At 40.4% G+C, this 24725-nt stretch overlaps 1 protein-coding gene across 1 annotated transcript in view; it reads left to right on the forward strand.

The window, feature by feature from the left end:
- Positions 1 to 24725, forward strand: part of esamb (endothelial cell adhesion molecule b) — a 57046-nt gene that overhangs the window by 30990 nt on the left and 1331 nt on the right. Inside the window, exons 2-7 of the mRNA XM_085370328.1 lie at positions 11420 to 11565; positions 12351 to 12552; positions 12811 to 12966; positions 18554 to 18598; positions 24096 to 24218; positions 24319 to 24448. Coding sequence (XP_085226454.1) covers positions 11420 to 11565; positions 12351 to 12552; positions 12811 to 12966; positions 18554 to 18598; positions 24096 to 24218; positions 24319 to 24448 — 802 coding nt within the window. The remainder of the gene's footprint in view (positions 1 to 11419; positions 11566 to 12350; positions 12553 to 12810; positions 12967 to 18553; positions 18599 to 24095; positions 24219 to 24318; positions 24449 to 24725) is intronic.

Consider the following 24725-nt stretch of genomic DNA (forward strand, 5'->3'; position numbering starts at 1 on the left):
CCTCACCCTGTCACTCTTGTCAGCACAGCTCGCCTTGTGCATGGTAACACATGACAGATCTGGGAGATAGAACAGCCAAGCCTCACCCTGCTGCCACACTAATGGTTTATAAATATCTTCTTCAAAGAGCCGAGATGGTGTGAGGGGTAGCATGGTGGTTATGGGCTCTGTTGTGGTGTAACATTGCAGACCCATTTAAGCTCTCAGCTTGCCTTTCATTCCCTGCCACGAGGACCCAAGAGCTGGCTGGAAGAGGGGTTAGGAAGTGCACTGCGGGACTCGAGATGGACAGCTGGGATGAAAAGGCTTCTGGCTGGCATCCGCTAATTCAAATCAGACAAACCAAGTCACCACAACAGCTACTGTGGTCATATTCAGCTAATTTTTTTACCAGTTTGGAACATTTATACAAGTGATACATTAATGCCAACATGTACAGATGTTACCCTTTTTTTTCAGTTCAACTTGCATAAGTCACAGAAGTTGTCCTACAATAGAAGTCTTTGTTTTCCCACATAAACACCTATATCCCCTGTGTGAGCGGTATTTGCATGTGATCAAAGCCTCAGCCCACTGCACCCTCCTTCTTTCTCTGACTATAGAAAACTGTTCCTCTGCTTCCCAGTTTCTTGTATTGCGCTGTGTTCACAAAAAAGAGCATTGCGGTTAAATTTTCTGTATGTCAGGGCTGTAAGAAGACATGTAGGGCTTTCAGGATAAGAGTCAAAGGACAAAAAGCCAAGCGTGTGCAACGGTTCTCTGACTGACCTGTTGTTACACTCCTTAAGAGAGGAGGGGAAAGAAGAGAAGTAGTACGGTGAAAATTTACTGATCTCTATTTAGTTTTCACTGATGCGAGCTTTGTGAATAATGTCGAATTTCCCAGAGGAACCCACCCGAGGGATTAATAAAGTTCTATCTTATCTTATCTTATCTTATCTTAATGATTATTATCAAAGGTTGTAATGGTAGTAATCTCATTTTAGATGATTTAAGCGTACAATATATCACGCAGCGTTTGCCTCAGTGCTTTAGAGGCAACTGATCCTCGTATTTACCTTTGTGTTGGCAGAATGCAGTGTCAGAGAGGACATGAAGGGTCATGGCTCTCCGGTTTTTATTGCTTCTCATGTTTATGTTTAAAGGAGTCTTTTTTCAACTGATACTGACACCCACTGGCTACGTTATTACGTACAGCTTGCTACACTAAATGGATCAAATTCCTTGGCCAACTACACATTACACCTACAGGAGCTTTTTAAAGTTTTTGTGCTGACGTTAATGCCAGAGCAGGTTTGGAACTCGGCAGTTACTGAGTCAAAAGTTAAAATAGAAAAAGTCATTAATAGAAATCATAACGCCAAAGATGTCTTTTACCCCGTCGAGTCAATTACCAGCCAAACTGGGAAACATACAAGTATGACAGTGTGGTGGCGGGAATATAGTTACGTAGGTTTTTCTTGATAACCATAATGAGAAATGATCCAGAGCCACATTCTTTGAATTAAGAACATATTTAAAAATGGTATGTAAAAATCTGTGACTTGTTGAACTCGGGTCTGCCATAAGTTGTAGAATGACTGATGCTCCACCGCCTGTCACTCTAATGTCATAACGCAGACTTTTCGTCCCTCTTAAAAGTGGAAAATAGCGCTCAATAATTTGGATTAAAATAAACGTAACTGTGGTTTTTCTGACTGATTTAAATTTACAATTTAATCTTTTAAAGTCAAACCCAGTTTAATCCTCAGTTCAACAGCTTTACATGAGATGGCGCATACCACAAGATAACATAAAAAGATGGTGATAATCACTTAAACTTTAACTTAACATTAGGTTGGGTTAAAGTTAACCAGAAAACTTTAATACCATTTTAACTCTTTGGTCAGCCTGGCAGTTAGCTTAGCTTAGCCTAGCCTAGCTTAGCTTCCGCCTGCTTTAAATATATGGTTAATGCTCTAATTACAGTGGATACTTTAATCATAGTGGACAGTATTATTTCTGTGTACATGGGCCACAATCAGTATGTAGAGGTTTCTCATGTGATATCATGTGGAATTTGTTCGAGAACTAGTTAGGAAAAACCAGAAACCTCGCTAAGTGAAAGTGATAGCAAAGCGCACACTGCATCAAAATCCTTCTTTTCATTGTTTTGGTCACTATCAGATTGTTGTGGTTGCCTGATTATCAGAAACAGAAAACATAGACCTTAAGTAAAAGCCCTGCAGCGCTGTAGCCAACAAAAAGTGCAGCATTTCCTTTTAAGGTACCTAGTCTCTGTTTCTGGTTTTCATCATACTTTTCAAAGTTTCACTCAAAGTAGAGGATGCAGTTATTGTTGGCTACCAAAGCAATTGCAAAAAGGTTTTCCTGATCCAGTGGGGGCAGTTTGACCAGTTTGGTTGCCAGATTGTGACAGACTGGTTTCTAGGCCTGTGTTAATGTTTACTTTCACCCGAATATTTCCACATTCACTCAAACTAAATTTAGTCCAGTGGGAAACAATGCTGCATGTTCTCAGCTGCCACCTTTCTAATGTGAGTGGGCCGCTGCTTCTGCTACGACCTCAAGGTGATACTGTAAAAACAGTCTTCAGTTTTGCATGTGTGTGTGTATATTTGTGTGTGTGCATGACTACACATGTGTCTGCTTTTGCATGTGAGAGTAAAACGACTTTGCTGTGAGAACCAGAGGGAGGTTGTGGGAGTTGGGAGCCATGTGTGCGAGGAGAATCAATTTAAACACAATCAAAAGTTAAGAGGGATTAAAGCTACTGTGATGAGATAGCACACTCAAAATGGTTTAAAATAGCTGCAGAGATTACACTAATGTAATCCAATTTAAAGGAGCCTTCCCCAAATATTTATTATTGAAGCACCATCTGCTTGAAGCCTGTAGGGTCAGTCCAGTATGCAGTTTTACACCAACAAGGCTATTTTGTTGTCCTACATTCCTGCTGGTCCTGTCTGTCAAAAGACAAAATCAGAGAATAACCCATTTTTTTCTGGCTCCGCTTTAATCTTTGTTCATGTTTGTCCTTGTTTGACTTTTAAAAAAAAATCTGGAAAATCACTTTGCAATGGCTTTCTCACTTGCTGAACTTCTCGATAAAAGTAAAGCTCAAGGTCATTGAGATCTGTTAATCAGCCAGTGTGATGAAAGATTGTAATGAGCAAAATGAGTCTGGTGTTTTTAATTATTTATGTTCAGACCAGCTGTGAGTGCAAACATATGATCTCCATTTTAATTAAACATGTGGCGTAAAATATATCACGCTATACATTGGGAAATGATGGAAATTTGTCAGCTGTCACTGATTTTTTCATGTGGCTTTTGATTAAGATACTTGTGTTTGTTTATTCCCCAAAACATGATTTTTAAGCAGTTTTCCAGAAGGTTTTGCTTGGTATATTATTAGTATAATATATGTACAGTAACATAAAACTGCATACATAAAAATGAAAGACTCATTTTAATCTTGTTTTCTCTTTTCAGGTAGTATCAGGTATAAAAGGAGTTGTTATTATGTATTTTTCTGTTTCTGAGAAACACCTGTGGTTATATCACCTCCACTATGGCAAATCTGAGTAACACACACAATGTCACGGTCTGGCTGGCAGACCGTGGGGATGTGGGGAAGGAGGACCCAGGCGCGGAGCTCAAAGTTCAAGCAGTGTGTTTATTTACAGAGTGGAACAAAAACAACAATAAATCCCCGTGTTCTCCCAGACTCCCGTGTCGTGTCTCTGCGTGAATAGTTCGTGTCTCTGTGCTCTCCGCTCCCGTGTCAGCACCCCCCGGTGCTCGCTGCTCTTCGTGCCTTCCACGCTCCTCCTGCGGGAAACAATAGACGCAGCCGTCAGGACACAAATAACCGCGGGCATACACTTACACACATTAACTCAATTCAATGGGACGACTAACGTGGAGTCTCAAGGAAATGATCCCGCGTCGGTGGGAGCTCCAACTCTCTCCTAAGTAGCTCCCCCGACGAGGCCTGATCAGCAGCAGGTGTGTGACTTCGGGTGTGGCCAGTCCTTCCGCAGGGCCACACCCCTCAGGCCTGCAGGTGGCTGAGCTCCATCCTCCAAGCATACCCGCAGACACACACACACACACACACTCACATCTACAAGCATGGAGAAGAGCAGCAGCAACACCAAAATACATATAATAATAATCATATAATTCATAACTGCTCAGGGATCCTGGGTTGCTCAGACCCAGGACCCTGACACACAAACAGTCTTTGAGATGTTTAGTCAACTGGCTTTTGGTGTCTTACAGTTGTCCTTTTCAGCTGAGTGTATAGAGAAGGTCTACTGACTAAGATCTTGTTGACTCTTCACTGTGGGTATAAATAAAATAGGAATATGACTCTTGAAGACTTTCCAAACGCTGTTCTGGATTAAATTCTGAAAATTACTGAAAGTCACTTCACAGATTTCAAACTAACCATATTACAGCCGCTCCTTTTCAGATAATCATTTGTGGGAGAATGATGGCAATATGTATCACATAATATAATAAGAAATTATAATGGAATTTGGACACTTCCCTTAGATTACTGTATACACTCACTAGACACTTATTACTATGCCTTACTAGTATCAGGTTGGGCCCCTTTTGCCGTATAATTCTCCATAGAGCTGTGTGGTGTGAATAAGGCACGGCGGGACCACGGGTTGTTGCTTTGAGCCATTTTTATTCGCGCCAGCTGCAGCTCACAGGCTGGCAGCCGCACATCACACCACAACACAATCCTCCACCAACCCATGAGTCCCCATGTTTTAACAGGCGGGTGTGATTGCGGATGCCATGGAGGTGCGTCCGCACGGCACCACCGACCACGCCTCACCACAGGGCTGTGTGTCTCTTCCGGGGGCCGGCCACACCTCCAGTGGTGGCAGCGACGCTGGTCCGGAGGCCGGCCACCTGACAAGCCGGCACGACCCTGCAGACACAGTCGTGAGCCCCTGCTCTCGGGCGGCTGGACCAGCATCCGTTGCTCCGGGGCAGTCCGTGCCTCAACCTCGCACCCGGATCGAGCAGGCTCCACTGGCGCGGGGACCTCCGTCTCCCCACATGGTTCTTCCACCGCTCCCAGCTGGAGCGGACCCTCGTACACCTCCATCTCTGGCTGGAGCGGCTCCTCCACCTCCAGCGGGCACGGACCCTCTGGCACCTTGTCCACCACTGGCTGGAGCGGCGCCTCCACTGCTCCTGACCCGCTCCCGTCCCCGTGTTTTAACAGGCGGGCATGATTGCGGATGCCGTGCAGGTGCGTCCGTACGGCACCACCGACCACGCCTCACCACAAGCAGATTCAACCATGTGCTGGAGACATTCCTCAGATTTTGGTCCATATTGACATGACAGCATCACACAGTTACTGCAGATCTCCTGTTCCCAAAGTAACTCTATTGGATTGAGATCTGGTGACTGTGGAGGCCGTTTGAGTACAGTGAACTCATTATCATGTTCAGTACACCACTTGGAGATGATTTGAGCTTTGTGACATACTATGTTATCTTGCTGGAAGCAGCCATCAGAAGATGAATAGGTATGCTGTGGTGTTTAAAAAATGCCCAGTTGATATGACGGGGCCATAACTGTACCAATAAAGCATCCCTAGCATCCTCTTTGGCCACACTAGTCATCTGCATGCCTTCTATTGGCGACTGTCAAGCCTTTGAGTCGCCGAGCAGCTGAATAGGGGAATAATGTTGACACGCTCGCTGTTTAAAACGTTAGTCAAAGTTCTCCTTTATTTGTTATCAACTCCTTAAAATCCGTAGAAAAACAGTGATCAAAAACATTCCAAGCTTGAGCGGTCAGCAAAAGTCGACTTCCCCCATCACCCACTCATTCACAAAATTTCCCTCGGGCCGTGAACAGGTGATATAGCAATCACTATTACTGACACCACGTGACCCAAAACTACGCCTATCCACAACACCTTCTATTGGATTCAATCCAGTCAATCTTTGGATGGACTGAAGTGGCCTTCGTCTTTTCCTCCTGCCTGGCAGCTCCGTCTTCAACATCCTTTGTCTCATAAATCCATTATTTCTCCTCTGCACATGTCCAAACTTTCTCACCCTTGCCTCTGTAACTTGTCTCCCAACTGCTCAACTTGAGCTGTCCTTCTGATGTACTCATTTTTAGTCCTGTCCATGCCGATCATTCCCAGTGGAAATCTTAACATCTTCAACTCTTCCATCTCCAGCTCAGCCTCCTGTTTTTTCCATTTTTTTTTATCACCACCGTATCTAAACCATACATCACAGCAGGTCTCACTACTATCTTGTAAACCTTCCCTTTCATTCCTGGTTCTCTCAGTCTGTCACAAATCACTCTTGACATTCATCTCCACCCACACCTCTCTGCCTGCACTCTCTTCTTCACCTCTCTTATACGCTTGTCTCTCACTTAGGATGCTTGACCCCAGGTCTTTAAAATCATCCACCTTCTTTGCCTTCTACTTCTCCCAATTTCATTTATTCACTTGCCTCCTCTTCATTTACATACATGAAGTGCTCGCAGATTCAGCACCATATGACCTTCGATTTTCTGTTTTGTGTTGCTTCAGGGCATTTTCAGTGCTTTTATGGTTTTAATGAATGTAAATGAAAGAAACAACAGATTAAACTAAATATGTAAGAAGGTCAGTGGTTCTGACTGACTCCTCCAGTTTTCTATAGATAAGAGTTGTACACATTAAATAGGTGGTTTAAAAATGTGCTTGTGTGAGTTGGTGAATGTAACCTACAGCATAAAAGCTCGTTGAATGGTTAATAACATTGGAATAGTGATTAAAAAAGGTCATGAAAATGTGAGATTGTGTTTACCGTCTAATTAAAATTCAAATATATTGTTTGTTAGGTCATTTTACAGCTAAAGCCCCGCTCTGCTGTTTTGATTATGAAAAAAGGGGGGGGAAGAGGTGGAAATCAAGAGTTAATATCAGCCTCAGCTAAACCTTTAGCTCCAGAGAGAGACTCACATGAGGGAAAGACATGGGTGGAAGCAGAGATTACTCGGAGAGATAGAGTAAGGCTGGTTAAAGAGGATCAGTTTATCTTCACACAGGCCTACATGGCTACCTGAGGGCTTGGAGGTGGAAGGCGGGGGGGCGACTTTTAATCCTTCATTTGATCATAACACAGCAAAACTAGGTTTGGATGCCCTGTTAGACATGCTAATTACACATATCTGAGTAAGTGAGGCACTAGTTTGTGTATTTTTAGACACTTGCCGAGGCTGCTTTTTCAACATTTCATTTTTATATAAGTCTGTGATTACTTACTTACTGCGTTGCATCTGTTTACAGTTATTTATTCATCTGCTGGGACTTAAATTTAGCTGCTCTGGCGAAATGATGGTTTCCACTGGGGTTTTAGCTACCATCAGAGGATCTCTGGTTTCATATGAAAGTGCTTCCCCCTATGGACGACTGTCGGTACTACAGGAAACACATTTGGTCTCCTAATTGTGCTCCAGCTCCAGCATGCGTGATATGGTTGACTGGGCTTGTTGTTCTATTCTGTTTTGTTAGTACAGTTTCGTTGCCATCTGAAATGCTTTTGCAGCTGAGAATCCACCAAGATGCCCCTCAGGAAAAATAATAATATTATATATTTTTTTAAATGTTGTTTATTCATAAAGGAAAGAATCCTATTAGCAGAATCAAAGCGTGGCTAGGCTGAACAATAGCCTTTAGGAAAATATAATTAGGGCAAGGTTAGCTGAGGCTACCTAGTCTCATTTCCTCCAGTATCCTCTTTTATTAGTAGCTTTTCCAGATTTTTTACCTCTGGTGAGGGATTTAAGTTGATTTATATCCATATCCACATGTTGAACAGCCTTTGTATCTGAGTCTACTGACATACACATACAGACAAACACACACACACATACGCACATACACACACACAGACTCATCCCAGATGGAGACAGGAAATTGAATGACACAGTTCTGAGGATAAACCTGCTCAAAGAAGCACAAGAATAGTCTGGACTTAGAAGACTACAGGTTATTATCGCGCTTCATCACAAAATCTCCGTGTATCATTCAGAAATGCTGTTTGCATGCACTGCTTCTGCAAGCTCTCTGCAGAAATTCATAGCGAAAAGCGACCTGCAGAACAAAGCTGGTCCTCTCTAATTGGGCCTTTTGTACACGCTGTATTTTGATCAGCATACACTGAGCATGTGACCATTTAGAGAAGTCGGAGATACGCCACACAGCTGCATCACAAACAAGACCATTTATGCAATAATATTACACAATTGTTGCAGCATGTACATATTGCTTTATTGATGGGCATGACAGTAAAGACGATAGCTGGTGGAAATGAAATCAGAGAGCTAACAGGATTTGCGAGGGAAAAATCTATGTTTCAGATCTGAAAATAGATGATTTCGCTGCACCCTGGGCTGCTGTACATTACCAATCAAAAACAGGCTGATCTGACGGCTGATATGGGCATGGCGGTGGTGATGATGATGGCGATAAAGATATTAATCTCATGCACACATGCCCAATAGATGGCTTTACTCCTCAACATGGCTGGCACGAGCAAATGAGGAACAAACAGGAAGAATGTTTTCCTTTCGTTTACATGTCACAGTATAAATCACAGCTTTTGACATCTTTACATGTGTTGATGAAAAATAAAAGCAGGGTAGATCTCCCCTCAGTTGGTGACGTCCCTTTTATCTACAACCAACACTGTGTCCGCATTTTAGCATTCAATATTTATGCGATTAGATGCCAACAGATGATGAGCTTCAGTTTGAGTATGAATGAGCAGCTCTGCTACATCTACTAATTGTAAGCGTGCCTCTGTAGGATTGATACATTTAAGGGTCTTATTAGTTTCAGTACAGCCTACTGAAAGGTCAAGGTTCACCTGTGTATTTGCACATTCACCCAAAGGGAGATCAAACTGCACTGCCCCTCATGTGCACCACGTGATCGCAATCCAAAAAATCCACCCGACATAAGAGGTGTTAGGGTTGGATGCAGGAGTCAAGTTGCTTTCTGCCTTGAAAAATATTTTTTAGATAATTTTCTTCTATCTAATGTTTCTGATTGCATCATTTGCAAACAGGTTCAGCTGAGGTCACCCTAACCCCGTAACCACCCCACAGTTTTGTAATTGAAAAGCCTACATGTTGCTGTGATGATCGTGACCCTGGTATTGGTGGGAGAAATGATCGTGTGTTACATCATATCTGTGTACAGCTGAGCTCTTTTGCTCACATGAGGTGAGAGGATTGAGTCTGAGATTGTTGAGGGATTAGTCAGAAGGACTTACCAGATTCAGAGATTGAGAAATTAAGGGATAGGAGCACCACACTTGCGGGGTCACATTGTCCCAGGAGGAAAAAGAAAGCACTGAGTCACTGCAGGAAAAAGTGCATGTGAAAAAACCCCAAAAACAAGTTCTGTTTCATTTTTTGGTGCTTTATACATGCACACACACTTTCCTCCTTTCCATCTGTGCCCACACCACCACCCTCTGACTAATTCTCCTGCCCCTGCATGGCTTCACTGTGGGAGAGAAGGAAGGCGTGTCTGCATGAACAGATGTGGGGATCTCAGCTGGATGTCTATGGATCATAACGCTGCCTCCCATTCCTCTCTGCTACGCCCTGCCATCCATTTGAGCGCAGGAGGGACACTTTTCACTGTTTCATTTGCAGCATTTAAAGGATATAGCAGCAGTGGGTCTTTTTCACGTCCTTGGCTTTAGTTTTTAAAGCAAGCTCCAAACTGGAGACTCAGACGGAGACCAGCTGCTGGGATCAGTTGATCCAGCTTCAGGTGTCTGGTTCGGGTGACTGGGCACCCTGTGAGTTCAAAAAGATCTCTTTTGTGTTATCGTTTCCCACAACCTGTCTTCATATCACCATGACTGCTTCATTATCATCATTCCACCTCCGTCGTTTCGTCTTTGGTTTCTTTTCTATGTGCAAATGTATTTAAGAGTTTAAGAGGAAGCATTTTCCAACCACATCAGCTTCATCCGAATGTTAACAGTAGTGAGATAGTGGACACTTGTAAATATGACTTTTGGTTGATGAAATTAGTTTGAGATAAGCCAAAATTCTACTTTCTTTACCTCTTAAACCTGTATCAGATGCAGATGAAGAACCAAATATAGCGTTTTAATTTGCATCTTAACAATGAACCATTGCTGGGAGGGGGGGGGGGGGGGGGGGGGTCAAACGAGTGAAAAGAAAAGCGTTAATATCCTCCAATAAAAATAAAGAGTTACAATTTTCATGTATTGATACGAAGGGTTAAGTTTGTTTTTCTCCTTCACCATTTGCTCGTTTCCCATGCAGAACAGTAGAGACTTAATCTACTGTAGTGTAAATCTTTTATGAAGGCTAAATTTGAGAATTTAGAGGCTGGGTGTGTGGTGATTTAGATCTTTGTTGATTTGGCAGCACTAATGTCCGCTTGTTTTGCCATAGATAATAACTTAAGAGATACTGATTTAAATTAAAATTGTCAAGAGTGCTCAGATCAGAGAAACTAGAGTAGTAATCTCCACCTTCTGCAATGTTATCATTGAGTTTTTACTACATATGAAGATGTTACAATGAAGCCATTAAGTCATTTGACAATTTTAGTTATTGTTTTTGTGCTGTTCAAAAGTTTTTATGCCGCTAATTTTGGTTCATCCAGTTTAAAGAACGATGAGCATACGCCACTTATGCCACCGTTTACTAGTCCTCCTGTTCTAGTCGTGGCCAGATTTTAGTGAAACTTACTTAAAAATACACAAGTTGTGTTCAAGGTCAACTCACATTTGTCATATGACGGGCAATAACCTGGGAATTGTGAAGGATCATGAGATGGATGAGCTGCTACGTCTCTGATGTTCTGGTTTCCTGAGTAGTTCTTTTCATATTGCAGATCAAAACAATTGCTGCGAAAAAAGATGGTTAAAATCACTCAACTAATATCTCTTACATGGCCATGATGATGGCAGACATTTACAGAACAAAAACAAAAGAAAACGGATTATTGATATTCAGACAACTTAAAATAGAATCAGGGTGATTTTTATACCAAAGTATTATTAAAAATTATTGCTTCAGCTTCTTATATCAGTGAAAGTCAGTGCTGCTTCTCTCTCCCTAATATTATTATGTGAATATCTTTGATATCTTCCATGACTGCAAAATAATGATCTCTTGTTGGAGCCCTGCAAAAAATGGATTCAATCTAATCCCCAGAAATAAGTCGAATAAAACAAACGCAAAAGTTAAACTGACTTATTGTGTTGCCATAGCAACCTGGCTTTCTGCAAAAAGCAGTCAAGGCTGCTGTTCAGCTGCTCCGTCGAGGTCATGATAAGAAGTGCTTTTTAAACCCTTGTTATCACTGTTTTGGTTCCAGGTGACACAAAGAAGGTGGAGTTCCCCAGAAAAGAGATGGAGGTGGTACAAGGCCAGATGGTGGTGTTACAAGCGTGGTACAGCCCCAGCGCAGACATTTCCAAAAACTCTTTCATTTGGTACTTCTCTGGGAACGAGTCCAAGCAGGTGAGAAGGGAACAGCCGAAGCAGTGTAACGTTGTGCTGAATAGCTGCTCTGACCTCTGGTGCAAAGACAACCGAGAGCCTCTTTAAAGGGATTAGAGTAAAGTACGGTTTGCTGGTTGGTTCTCTGGCAAGCGCTACAGAAGCTTTACATCTAATGCAAAAACTATTAGAGCTCAAACAACGAACTGAACTACTTTGCGTAGATTATTTTCTATCATACAATATCAGTTTAAAGACTGTATTTAAAGCTGTGTTTAGATCTTCTTATTGTTTAATTTAAGCAAGAGGAAGAGAGTAATGTTGCATTGCATGACAATGTTACATTCTGACTCACCCATAGAGATTTGTAAAACATGTTGATATGTAGAGATTAGGATTTTTTCTAAAGCCACTGTCTAATTCATAGTGGAAGGAAGAAGGGGAGGGCGTTAGGAAGGACAATATGCCTCTAATGACACTTGAGCCCTACATTGTGCTGTACCTCTCTTACATAGCACACGCTGCTAGTGAACTTGCACATGCCTGCACATGCACTATGTTTGTGTGTGTTTATATGATTAATATTATCTAAACAGTTTCCGATGCCTGTGAGATTATCTCAAACAGAAAATCAGGCTAAAATTCAACATCCACCATCTGTAGATGCCAGGATTATCTTTATGAAGGACATGGTAATCTGCACATCTTAATATCAGGCAGAATTCAAAAAAATGTTCATTTGAATGAAATAATCCATATCGATGTAGTGATGTCTGTGTTTCTGTGGACGTGTTCTCTCCGTGCAGGTGATAAACTTTAGCTCAGGTGAGGTCGGACACGGTCAGAACGAGTTCACAAAAAGAGTGGGCTTCAGTGTGGCCATGCCCTCGGCCAACCTCTCCATCTACATCAATAACACCCAGGAATCCGACTCTGGTCGCTACACGTGTATTGTCGTCATCCCCGGAGCTCCTGGCATTTCTGGGGAGATGAGCCTTAATGTCAAAGGTAATGGTCCGCAGCGTCAGAGGAATTTCAAAGGTTAGATGTAATCAGAAAGTCTGCAGTGCAGCTCACACACTTCCTCATCCTCCAGCAGCAGATTGAAATGTACTTTTTTTTTGCGGCGTGGCTACTGCCCTGAGACATTTCCACATCGCTGGCGCTGCATTACAACTACCATAGAAGTTCACTAAATGGGGCTGCTGGTGTAGCTTCTTATCGCGCATGTTTTAAATCACTAACATTATCTGTCCCTCTGCCCAGTCCCTCCTTCTCCCCCAGTGTGCACCATGACAGGGAACCCAGTGGTGAAGGGCAATGTGACTCTGAGCTGTAAGTCCAGTCATGGAAAGCCTGTCCCTCAGTACAAATGGACCAAGGCTGCACCCATGTCTGAGGTCTTCTTCTCTCCAATGCAGAGTAAGTATTTTCCCAGCACGCAATGCCTAAACTTAAATTACTCGTGCCCCCTCCTGCCTGCAAAAACAACTCTCCACCCACTCCATATTTGCTCACTTGATGTCATGTTCATCCTTTCAGGTTATGTTTGCCCAGGTTTTGCATCAGCACTGAAAAAAAAGTCCCCATCGAGCAGTGTGCTCTGGTGATTATACAAAGACTGTAAGGACCTGTTTCACAGGCGTCATACTGTGGCAGGAAAAAGCACACCGATCATTTCAGGTTCCTGCTGTTGTTGCTAGTTTGCTGTGGTGTTTCACTGATGCAACTGATGGAACAAAGCCATCCTTAAAGAAGCTGGTTTCACTTTGGCTTTACCTCAGCAACATGGGTTCAGAATGTCTCCCATTAAAGATGAATGTCTCAGAGGTAAACATGGTAATACCTGAGCAAAAGTGTTTTTATTTCTATTATTCATTAACTTAGTGTTTCACAACAGGAAGAGTTATTCAAACTAATTTCCAGAAAGAGTTATCATACTGAGAATACAATAGGATAGCGGAAACTCTTCCAGTATGTTGGACCAGGTCACTTTCCATATTCCGCTTAATTTTCTGACTGTAAATCTCTATATGCGTTTTCATGCTGTGTCAAAAATGAAAGACCAGAGGAATTCATAGCCTTATAGAAACTGTGCAGCAGTCAAAGACAAGAAGGGAAGAGCAAGTGCTTTGATGCCCTTTTCCCCAGTATTTTGCCTCTCAGCCATCACACCAAGGTGTTTGGGTTGTTTGAAGCCTGAGAACAGGAACTAAACAAGACCAAAGAAAAATAGCCTCTGCTTGGGTTTAATGTTATCCTGAGACTTTCAAAATAATATCATTATTAATCATAATCAATAAGTCAGCTATTTAACAAAAACTTTGAATTAACTGTTGAGGAATTACAGATATTTTTTATAGTCTCCCATTTTCAGAGGATCAGAAGCTGTGTTTCCTCCCTTAAGATGCTCTGCTAAGCCGTTACTGCTGCCACCTTCAGTTGTTGCTTGTTTGCACCTCTCAGCCTCACATTTATTTTCTATACCCAATTTCGTTGCCTTGAGATACTCTTGGGATGCTTTTGCAGTTTGCTTTTGGTCATCATCCATTTGCACTTTACTGCCTGATCAGTTTTGCAGCATTTGGCTGAATTTGAGCAGAGAGTGTAGCAGCAGTCACATCATCAAAAAACAATAGTGACCCAGTTCCACTGTCCACCTTACATGCCCACGATATAACCTTGTCTCCACCATGTTTGACAGATCATGTGGCATGCTTTGGATCATAAACTGTTTCTCGCCTTTTCCATATTTTTATTTTCCTGTCATTCTGGTACAAGTTAATCTTGGTTTGATCTGATCAAAGAGGGTTTTTTTCTGTTTTCAACCATGGAAATAATTCTGTCATCATCCACTTTAGTTGTTTTCTGTAGTCTATGGGCCTTTTGGTCTTGGTGAGCTGATCAATTTGTTTCTTCTTTCTTTCTTAAGATTGTACCAGATTGTTATTTAGTCACTCCTGAAGCTTTCGCTGTCTGATGGGTTTATTCTGTTTTTTTCAGCCTCTCCCACTTTTCCTGAAATCTCTTTGGGCCTCATGTTTAAAATCACCATGAAAAGCTATAAGATATAAATTCAAGACCTTGAAACTTCACATATTACATCTGCTTTGTTTCATGAAATAACAAGAAATCAGCCATAAAACCGCTTGATGGAATTGATGGAACTATTTTAAGCCTCTGAAAATAGTAGACTATGTATAAAAATGGCTGTAATTCCTGAAAAGTTCATGCTAAATTTGTTGTGCAACCCTTTAAATTAAAGCGGAAAGTCTGCACTTCCGTCACATCTTAACCGTTTGATTTTAAATCCTCTGAAGAGGCAAAAGTACAAAAATGTTGTCTTTAATTATGGAACTAACTGTATCTTTTAAAAAAGGGCCACCAGTTGTTATTATGGTCACATACTTAGTTAATCAAGTTTCAAAGTTTAGCAAAATCACACATTTAAAAATAACAACTAGGAAAAAAATAACCCACTAACAGAAATAACAGAAACCTTGCTCGTCTCAGTTTATCCACAAAAAACACATAGATGACAACTTGAATATGCAAGAACCAAATCACATAATCCTGCTGAGTTCAGAGAATTGTTTTATTGAAGTGATGAAAGTGAATTGGAACACATGGTCAAAGCCTGCCAAAAAGACCATAAGACGTGGAGATTTGGTACTCTGTTACAGAGCAAAGCATCTTAGATCGTTGGAAGAAAGCTGTACTTTCTTAATGATGAGTTTTTCTGGGAAGGGGGTGACCCCAGCACTTCTAAATGTTAAAACACTGGTTCAGGAAACATGTCCCCGGATTTAAATCCCTTTTAAAATCATCAGTGAGATTTAAGCAAAACAGCTGCAGCACAAAAGGAAAGGAATATTAGTGAATTCAATATTAGTGAATATGAGAATATTAGGAGCAGAACACAAAAGACAGGAACGTTTGTCAGAAACTATCAGAAATGTATATTAATCATTATAGCAAAATGCACTGCTTGATCGTCACAGTATTGCACACAGTCCGTTAAACCTCGGGCATATCAGTCTGTCCAGTTAGGACTGATAGATCATTATGAATACATTTAGTGCAAATGAAAGAGGGTTTTACTTGTAGTGGCCACAGATTGTTGCTCTCTCCTTATCCCTCCTGATTGAGTTTGCTCTAGTTTTGTTTTGTGTTGGTGCCCTCTTCACTACTGGCCAACAGAGTTATTTGCATCTCCCATGACAGTCTATCAGTCATTACATGAGGACATAGACAGAGCCGTAGAAGTGCATCAACCAGGAGGACTGGTATATGCTCCTTTGTGCCAGGAGGAACAGAAGGACCGCTGACAGAGCCCTACAGAATAGAGCTGGGCGATATATCGAGTTTTTAAAAAATATCGATATATTTTTATACGAGATATAAGATGTGACAATATCCTTTATATCGATATAGTCTATGTTACGTTATAATTATACTTGTGGAGCCGCAGGTTTGCCTCTCTTTCGTCCACTTTCGTCTTTACGCAATGTTACTCAGCCTCGCCTCTCCTTCACTGAACACAACTCCTCGTCCCCCATCGCTTCACCTGCAGGAAGCGACAAGATGGACACGGCAAATCTCCGTTAACGAGTTACTGCGCATCGCCCCGTGCGTGGGGCTGGACGGCGTCAACGTGTTAGCTAGCTAACCACGCTAACGAGCTAACCACGCTAACGAGCTAACCACGCTAACGCCACGGACTAAAATCCTTTCATTTTCTCAAAAGTTGACAGCGCGCCTTATGTATGAATTCTGGTTGTGCTTGATGGCCGCGAACCGATTTTATGTGGAACACGGAGCTCAGCAATCTGTCAAAAAATGTTTTAGTACGATTTTAGTAAGCTACGGAGCTGCACCGCTTGATGGATTGTCGGAGCATTACGGCTGAGCCTCGCGGAGTGATACGTACTGTGCTTCAACGTAATATTACCCTACTGTGTATAAGGACTATAAATGGCACCTGTTAAGAGACGTGGTTGCGAAGCGGATTTCAAACTCCAGGCTGTCAGTCACGCAGTACAAGTTGGGAACAGAGCAGCTGTGAAATCTGTCTTTGTTATTGTGCTCAGCGTCTATTAGTTTACATTTTGACTGCACAATTGTGAGCTTTTTGTTATGCACAAAAACAACATTGTTTTCTTTTATTTATGGAGCATTATTATTTAATAAATGCTCATAATTTATTTTTGAGTAAATTTTATGTACATCTGCTCTATGTTAATAAAAGTGCCTGTGTGACATCTGGGACACAGCTTTGACTAAGAACTCTCTTTTTGTTCTTACTTTATGGCTTTAAAAAAATATATCGAGATATATATCTTATATCGCCATCCAGCTAAAAAATATCGAGATATGAATTTTGGGTCATATCGCCCAGCCCTACTACAGAATGACCTCCAATGGGCCGCGTATGTGCATGTTTCTGACCAAACTGTCAGAATCAGACTGCGTGAGGGCAGCATTAGTCCCAAATGTTCTTTAGAAGAACCTGTCCTCTGTGCATCTGCCAAAGAACAGCAGAACTGGTAGGACTTTTCTCTCAAAATATGACAATAGGTTCACACTGAGCAGATATGGATGGTGTGAAAGAGTCGGAAGACGCTGTGGCGAATATTATAATGCTTCCAACATCATCTGTGAAATGAATGGGGCACCAGTGATCGACCTGCCAGTTCTAGTGTTCGGCTGCGTGATGTCAGTCTGTGAACACATGCTGTACTAAAGGATGCCGATCCCTATCATCTATCACCTCCTGCTACTCCTCGTACAAAGGAGCAGATACCAGTAATGCAGCTCTCCTCCTTGTATCCATTTCCTAGTATCTCCTCCACACTCTTGAGGCTGTTCTGGGAGACACAGCAAAGCTTCTTGCAATGGTACACATGAATGGGGATGTGCTCTCCTGGACAAGCTGGACTACATGTGCAACCTGAATGGACTGCAGGTACTGTCTCATGCAAAAGTAGCAGCAAGATTACTAAGAAAAAGCAAAATTGCAGAAAAGTCATTCAGAGTGTATAAAGAGAGAGTAATGGTCTGTGGCTACCACATGCAAAACCATTCCACTGTTGTGATCCTCTCCAGCACACCTGTTGTCACTTTCATCTGAACCACAGCAGGTGAAATGGATTCACAGTGATTCATGATTCCCAACTGAACAGATTGACCCTGTCAAAGTTTAATTATTTGAAGCTGTTTTGTCTTTGTTCACTACAGTATAGTGAATAAATAAATGATTCCCTTGAGTTTTATTGTTTACACCAGCAGGATAAAGGGGTTGAATAATTTTGACTGCAGCTGTAAATGTTTCAAATGGACTTCAGAGGAAGATCCTCGATCGTGGCATGACGCACAGTGTGAAATCCTCTTTACTGAATGAGACACGTAGCATTCTCCTTTCAACGTGCTGCACAAGCGCAAGAGAGAAAACAGGAATTTCTTGCATTATTTTTCACAAAGAAAAAAAAGACGCCATCTGTTTCTGAGCAGTAGGACTTTGGCTGATTGATTGAGTATTGACTTAACTGTTCTGATCTCTGGCCTTCATCTCTTTAAGTCCTCAAACTCATAACATGAAAACTACTCCCTCTGATTATGCATCCTCTCACATGCTTTCAACACTCGAGCTCCAACCCTGCGCGCATCTTTTTATGCACACTGATATATGCCAACTCTGTGACACTTGAACTTTACTCTGCCCATCACTGCTTATCCCTTTCAGCAGTCTCTCTCTCTCTCTCCCTCTCTGTTTTTTCCTCTCTCTCTGCTGATCCTCTCGCCGCACTTCTCATTTCCTGTTGGCCTAGGTACCTAATCAAACTAGCCCCATGTCATTACTTGATCAGCCCCTCTAAGAAGCATAAGTTGGATTTGGGACAGAGAGTGCAGCACATCTTGCTACCCCTCCCTTCAATTTCTACCATTCCCTCTCTACCTTTCATTTAAGCTCACTCTCTTTTTCATCTTTTTGTAAAAAAATAATTGAAAGAGTGGAGAGCCTGCCCCCAGACCATGCTTGTCCTTGGGTTCATGGGTAAGGGCTTTCAGTCATACGTTTTTCAGTTATTCCCCATACTCTTTCTCACCTCTACCTGCAAGAATAATTATGTTTGTAGAGTCAACATGGCACTCCTTAAGCTCTAAGAAAGCTTTAAAGGAAAAGACAAATCAACCCCATTTGTAATAATGCTTATAATAGTATTTTCAAAAATTTAAAATAAAAAGACTAGATTCAAACTCTATAAATATTAATTATAAAACCACTCAGTTGTCTTTATTTTAACCATTTGGAATTGTGAACCAGTGTTTTATGCTGTAATCTTTCCTGACTATTTCCATGACAAGCAGGGGTTAAAGTGGGCTGGAACAATCTGGAACAGCACGAGTAATTAAATCTGACAGACAGGTTATTGTACAGTGGTGAACAAATCTTTTCCCCTTTCCAGATTTCCTGTTTTTTTTTTGGTGTGTTTGTCAAACTTAAATGTTTCAGATCATCAAAGAAATGTAAATATTATACAAATATAATGCAGGTAAAGAAAAAATGCATTTTCTACATGAAGCTGTTTATTATTTAGGCAAAAAAATAATTATCTAAATCTACATGGCCCTGTGTGAAAAAATAAGAAATAATGTAATTGAGATCTCTTAGTCTGGTAAAGTTTATAAAGCCATTTCTAAAGCTGTGGTACTACAGTGAGAGCCATTATCTACAAATGGTGAAAACATGGAACAGTACCCTAAGAGCACAAGGACGACTCATCCAAGACTTTAAAAAGACCCCAGAACAACACCCAAAGAACTGCAGGCCTCACTTGGCTGAGTTATGGTCAGGTGTTCATGACTCTTTAGTAAGAAAGAGACTGGGCAAAAATGACCTACAAGGCCAAGTTCCAAGACGAAAACCTCTGCTGAGCAAAAGGAACATAATGGCTCAACTCAGTTTTGGAAGAAAACATCTTGATGATCCCCAAGACATTTGGGAAGATGCTCTGTGGACTGACAAGACAAAATTTGAACAGTTTGGGACATGTGTGTCCCATTACATCTAGTGTAAAAGTAACACCACATTTCAGAAAAAGCAGAAAAGGAGACTGTCGGGCCATCTGCTTCTGACCTCAAGCACACTTTGGTTCTGCAGCAGGACAATGATCCAAAAAACACCACCAGAAATGAAGCCTTCGGAGTGGCCTAGAATTCGATTCTAGCATGTGGCATGACCTTAAAAAGGTGGTTCATGCTCGAAAACTCTCCAGTGTGGCTGAATTACAACAATTCTGCAAAGATGATTCTGCCAGAATTCCTCCACAGTGCTGTAAACTCAGTTATTGCAAACGCTTGATTGCAGTTGTTGCTGCTAAGGGTGGGCCAACCAGTTATTAGGTTTAGGGGCCATTTACTTTTTCACACAGGGTCATTTTTTTCACTTAATAATAAAGGCTTTCATTTAAAAACAGGATTTTGTGTTAACTTGTGTTATCTTTGTCTAATATTTACATTTGTTTGATGATCTGAAACACTCAAGTGTGACAAACAGAAAAAAAGAGGAAAATCGGGAATGGGGCAGCACTGTATATCACTATTGAATGAGTTCATTCTTCATGTGCTGCAGGCTGTGGTGGCTGCCAGGGGCAGCTTGGTGGTACTTACTCAGTAACAAGAAAAAAACTGACATCCCAAGGCCCACTTACACTTTCAACACATCCCTCTTTTTATTGTTGCTGTGATGCGTTCATGGTGCAGAAGTAAATTTGTTGTGGTACTTAGCAACTGGGTAGCTACTGAAGTAAGCATAACAGAGTAACATTTTTTTTAAATGGCAGGTAGTTTTAAATGCAACATTTTAATCAACTTAACAAATGTCACCAAACACACACAACTGTTTCCGTGCAGTTTTTCAAAAAAGTGGACAGTTTCTGTATTTCCCAGGGGGAAAAATGTTAATGTGTGACATTGACAGAGAAAGAAAGGGAAGAAAGGAAAGGAAGATCAAAGGTTATTTTCAAAAGTAATCATTGCTCAGCGTGTGACATTTTTATGGACTAGTAAGTTAAAATTTATGTGTAATTTTCTGATTCATTTTAGAGTGCTTAATTAAAATTTTGGATCTATAGGTGATGTGTTGCTAAATTATGTTTTTGTGAAATGTCTTCCAAAAACAAATTTAAGTCATTTAAATTTTAAGAATATACTGTTCAGGCTAGTGCAGGGTACACTGGTTAGTTTACAGTAATGCAGTGCGCTTGACTGGTTACAGCTAGGGCAATGTTACCAGATTACATCAAAGGTAGCAGACATCAAGGTATAAACCTTTTATACTAGCTTTATTGTATCTAGTTAGGGGGTTGGAAATCGGCCATATAGCCTGTGTAACATCTGCTTTAGATATTGTTGAATTCAGTTGGTTGCATCATCAGACAGAGCAATGAATATTAGAGTAGAAACCCAGGTCAGCAGATCACAGGTTGTACACAAGGACAAACCTACTGGAGCTTACAAAACAATGTCTTATGTGCCCTTTTTCTAAGTGATTCTTAAGACTAAGACTTGATCTTGGTGTTCCCCACCTGCCAAATCCCACTTTAACCCCTCATGACAAGGACTTTTAAACTTCCAAGCCTCATTAATATTAAGCGGAAGGGTTGACTTTGTCCTTTAAATCTTTGCAGTATGTTGTGTTAGATTTAGCTGTCATCCCATTGCAGTTTTTAACTGTGTACTATAAGATTATGTTAATTTATTATTGTGTAGTTAAGCTATGATGTGGGTTAATAAATAAATATGAATATAGTCAATAATAACCCTAAATTGTATAAATTTAATATGCTTTCATATTTTATTACTTATATATGAATATTTCACATGTGAAAAACATGAATATGATTTTCTTGCAGATATGGATAAAAATATCTGTAACCCTTTCAGTCACTTTTTAGCTTTCATGGTTAGCGAGTTAGCACACAGAATAACTGACTTAATCCAAGAGGACCTAAATATCACACAATAAAGTTTAAACTTTAAAAAAAAACACAGCAAGCAATGTTTAAACCATATATTGAAAAAAATTTTATACAGTCATTGATTTAAAAAATAGTTAATGTTTGCTAGCTAGCTAGTAGCTAATTAGCTTTAGCTTGATGTGCTAGAAATTTGTTCAGCAGCTAGTTTGAAGTAACTGTAAAACTCAAAGGAATTGTTCAACTGTTTAAACTCATTAACTTGATATGTAAACTTTGTAACAATGCTATACAATTTGCAGTTTAGTGTGCTATAAATAAATGTTTATTAATAGCAAAATATAAAATTAGTAGGCTACAATACGAGTAATTAACAGTTTCTGCTGGTAATAGTTTTACTTATTTAGCTAAGTAAAACTATTATTATTATTACTAATATTACTGTTATTATTATTATTATTATGATTACATATTGTCTGTTCACTGTAGCTTTTTACAGCATATATGCTGTGTAAAAGTCTCAAGCCAACACTCATTTAAAAAAGAAAAAAAAAATTGCCTCCAAGGAGTCAGATGTTCTAAGTTCTCCAGGCTTTATAAAGGGTTTAATAAAATATATATATATATATATATTATAATTTTATAAAAAAAAATAATTTTGACCACCTTTTTAGCTATTTAACACTAACCTATGACTTATTCAAGCATAAAAGAGGCACCTAAAGTCAAGGAGATTTATGGTGCAGAGTGCAAAGATGTCAGAATAAATTATGTTATTGTAAAAACCTATTATTTTTTTTTGCCCTATATACTGTATCTGTTTTAATATTGTTACTGCAGCCCAAAAACTCTTGAGACACTCCTCATACTAAGGATATCATTTAAACATAGGCATGAAATTAATAGATTTATGAGTGAATAAACAGGGAAAGGTGTCTTTTATGCTTCTGTTTTAGTTGTGCTTCTTACTTACTCGAAATTTTATCAGCTTATGGCTGTTTAGCCCTTTAGGTCAGAATTAATGTTATACCCTTTACTGACATCCAAACTAAACATGTTTGCTTACATTGCTGTGCAAACTAATCCTGCATTCGATGGGCACATATGCCATGTGAGGTAGCTGACTATACTATTAGCTGCAAAGTCTGCCAGTTTCCATGAGTCACATGTCATGTGTCAAGGCTTTGACAAATGCTGCTCATTGACCTTGCAGTGATGGCAGCATAACATGAGTAATGGTCCCATCTTGACATGAAGTCGCACTTACTGTAACATCAGATCCCTGCAGCTCTGTTGCCACGGGGATCTGTGATCACTGTGCAGGCTTGAAATCGCTCCAAACGAGTCAGCTGATACGCGGCTAATCTGTCACAATTAGGTTGGGGCCTTCACAACTGTTTTTTAGGCCCAGGGATTAAATAATCACAGCAGGACAGGTGCATATCACCCTTATCCACAACTGTTTTTCTTGGGTTTATTTTGATTTCTCACGCATAATGTTAACACGCTGGTCTTAAGCTTAATAAGCATAGGCATAATTTATTTCTACTTTTGATTTCAATGTTTTTTTAAGACCTAGAGGGGCAGGATATATGTCAGCAGCTTCTTCTTCTTCTGTATTTATTGAAAACACAACAGATTTAGAAATTATTACATCTGCCTACCTTAGCCCTCCTTGTAGTAGTGAAACAGGAGAGACAAAACAAAGCTCAGTCCAGCCTTTGCCCAACCAAAACTTTGGGATTAGAGCAGTTTGGGAATAATTATTAAAGATTTTGCTCACACCTTTCCACTAAATCTACTTCTTTTGCCCTTTGTGACTGACTCAATGCTTTACAGTCACTTTTTCAGGGGAGGGTTTCCAGTAAAATCAAACACACCTACTCTCAGTTGCCGCCATGAATCAAAATGAGATCAGATGAAGGCGTGCTGCGATATGACGTCTCAGATTGGATTTCAGAGGATTTGCTGTGATAAATCCAGTATGAAGCTTGTTTATTTTTCGACAGCCTATGTCTGCAACATAGTATTTTAAGATCAGATGTGCTAAGAGGAACAGATTGTGAGACTGATGCACATGCTCTCACTGCATGTGTGAGAAAATATGAAAACAAAAACTCATGTCCAGCATCAACAGACTAGTGTTGTTAAATTGCAGCAATGTAACATTTCTTTTCCTCCACTAAGTAATGGAAACCAGCCAATAATGGCCAGCCAATAATTATATTCTGTATTAACACTGCAATGATATGTTGAATACATTAGTCTTAGCATGATATAAAAAAACAACAAAAATAAATAAAGTGATACTAACATAATACTTGTGATAATGATAGAAAGAATCCCATGTTTAAGTTTAAAAGAGAAAACTAAGTTGCAAACGAACAAACTTTTTATTTTTAATAAATATAAATCCAGTTATAGTCAATTGTAATTGTGTATATATAGTAAGTCTGTTACTTCGTACTGTAGTAAGTTCATGTGTTTAGTTCCCTTGACGTTTTTCTTCTTCCTGGCTCAGATCACATAAATATGTGATTGTGAAGAGTGTGTAACTACAGTTGTTTTTTTCAGATGAGAGACACGGTACCCTCAGGCTGAGCAACCTCACTAAAAGCATGTCAGGGAAGTACATCTGTCGAGCCAGCAACACCGCCGGCTCCGACAGCTGCTCCATTAACCTGGAGGTTTTCACCTGTATGTACACAGCATGAACTCTGTTTTTATTCTCCTTCACCCCAGAGTATTTAAAAGTTTGTTTGGGAAATCACCACTCCATCTTTGTTACGTTTCTCAGCTTCCAACGCAGGTGTGATTACAGCAGCTACTCTGGGGTCAGTGGTGGGACTGGTGGCCATGGTGCTGTTTCTCATATTCATACTGAGGAGGAGAGGGGACACAGAGGAGGAGATAGCCAATGAAATCAAGTGAGTTTCACTGTCTGTAGAGTGGGCACTTTGTCACATTAAATCCTCTTTTATGCCTCTACAAGATCACAGTGACGCCATGCGTGGCTTATTATATTCTAATAAAAACATCATTAAACAAATTGCTGATGAGTTTAATATGTTATTCCCTTGTTTTAGGACATGTTGAACAGTAAAATTATGTCAGTTTTGTAAATTTTGGTCATTCCATGTAATCCAAAAGGAGGATTAGCCTGGATTTTCTCATTGGTTAATCACTTGTGATCAACAAGTCATT

Source organism: Diplotaxodon limnothrissa, linkage group LG14 (genome assembly GCF_057381915.1).
Source record: "Diplotaxodon limnothrissa isolate DT_005_m linkage group LG14, D_limnothrissa_male_GT1.1, whole genome shotgun sequence".
NCBI classification, from domain to species: Eukaryota; Metazoa; Chordata; class Actinopteri; order Cichliformes; family Cichlidae; genus Diplotaxodon; species Diplotaxodon limnothrissa.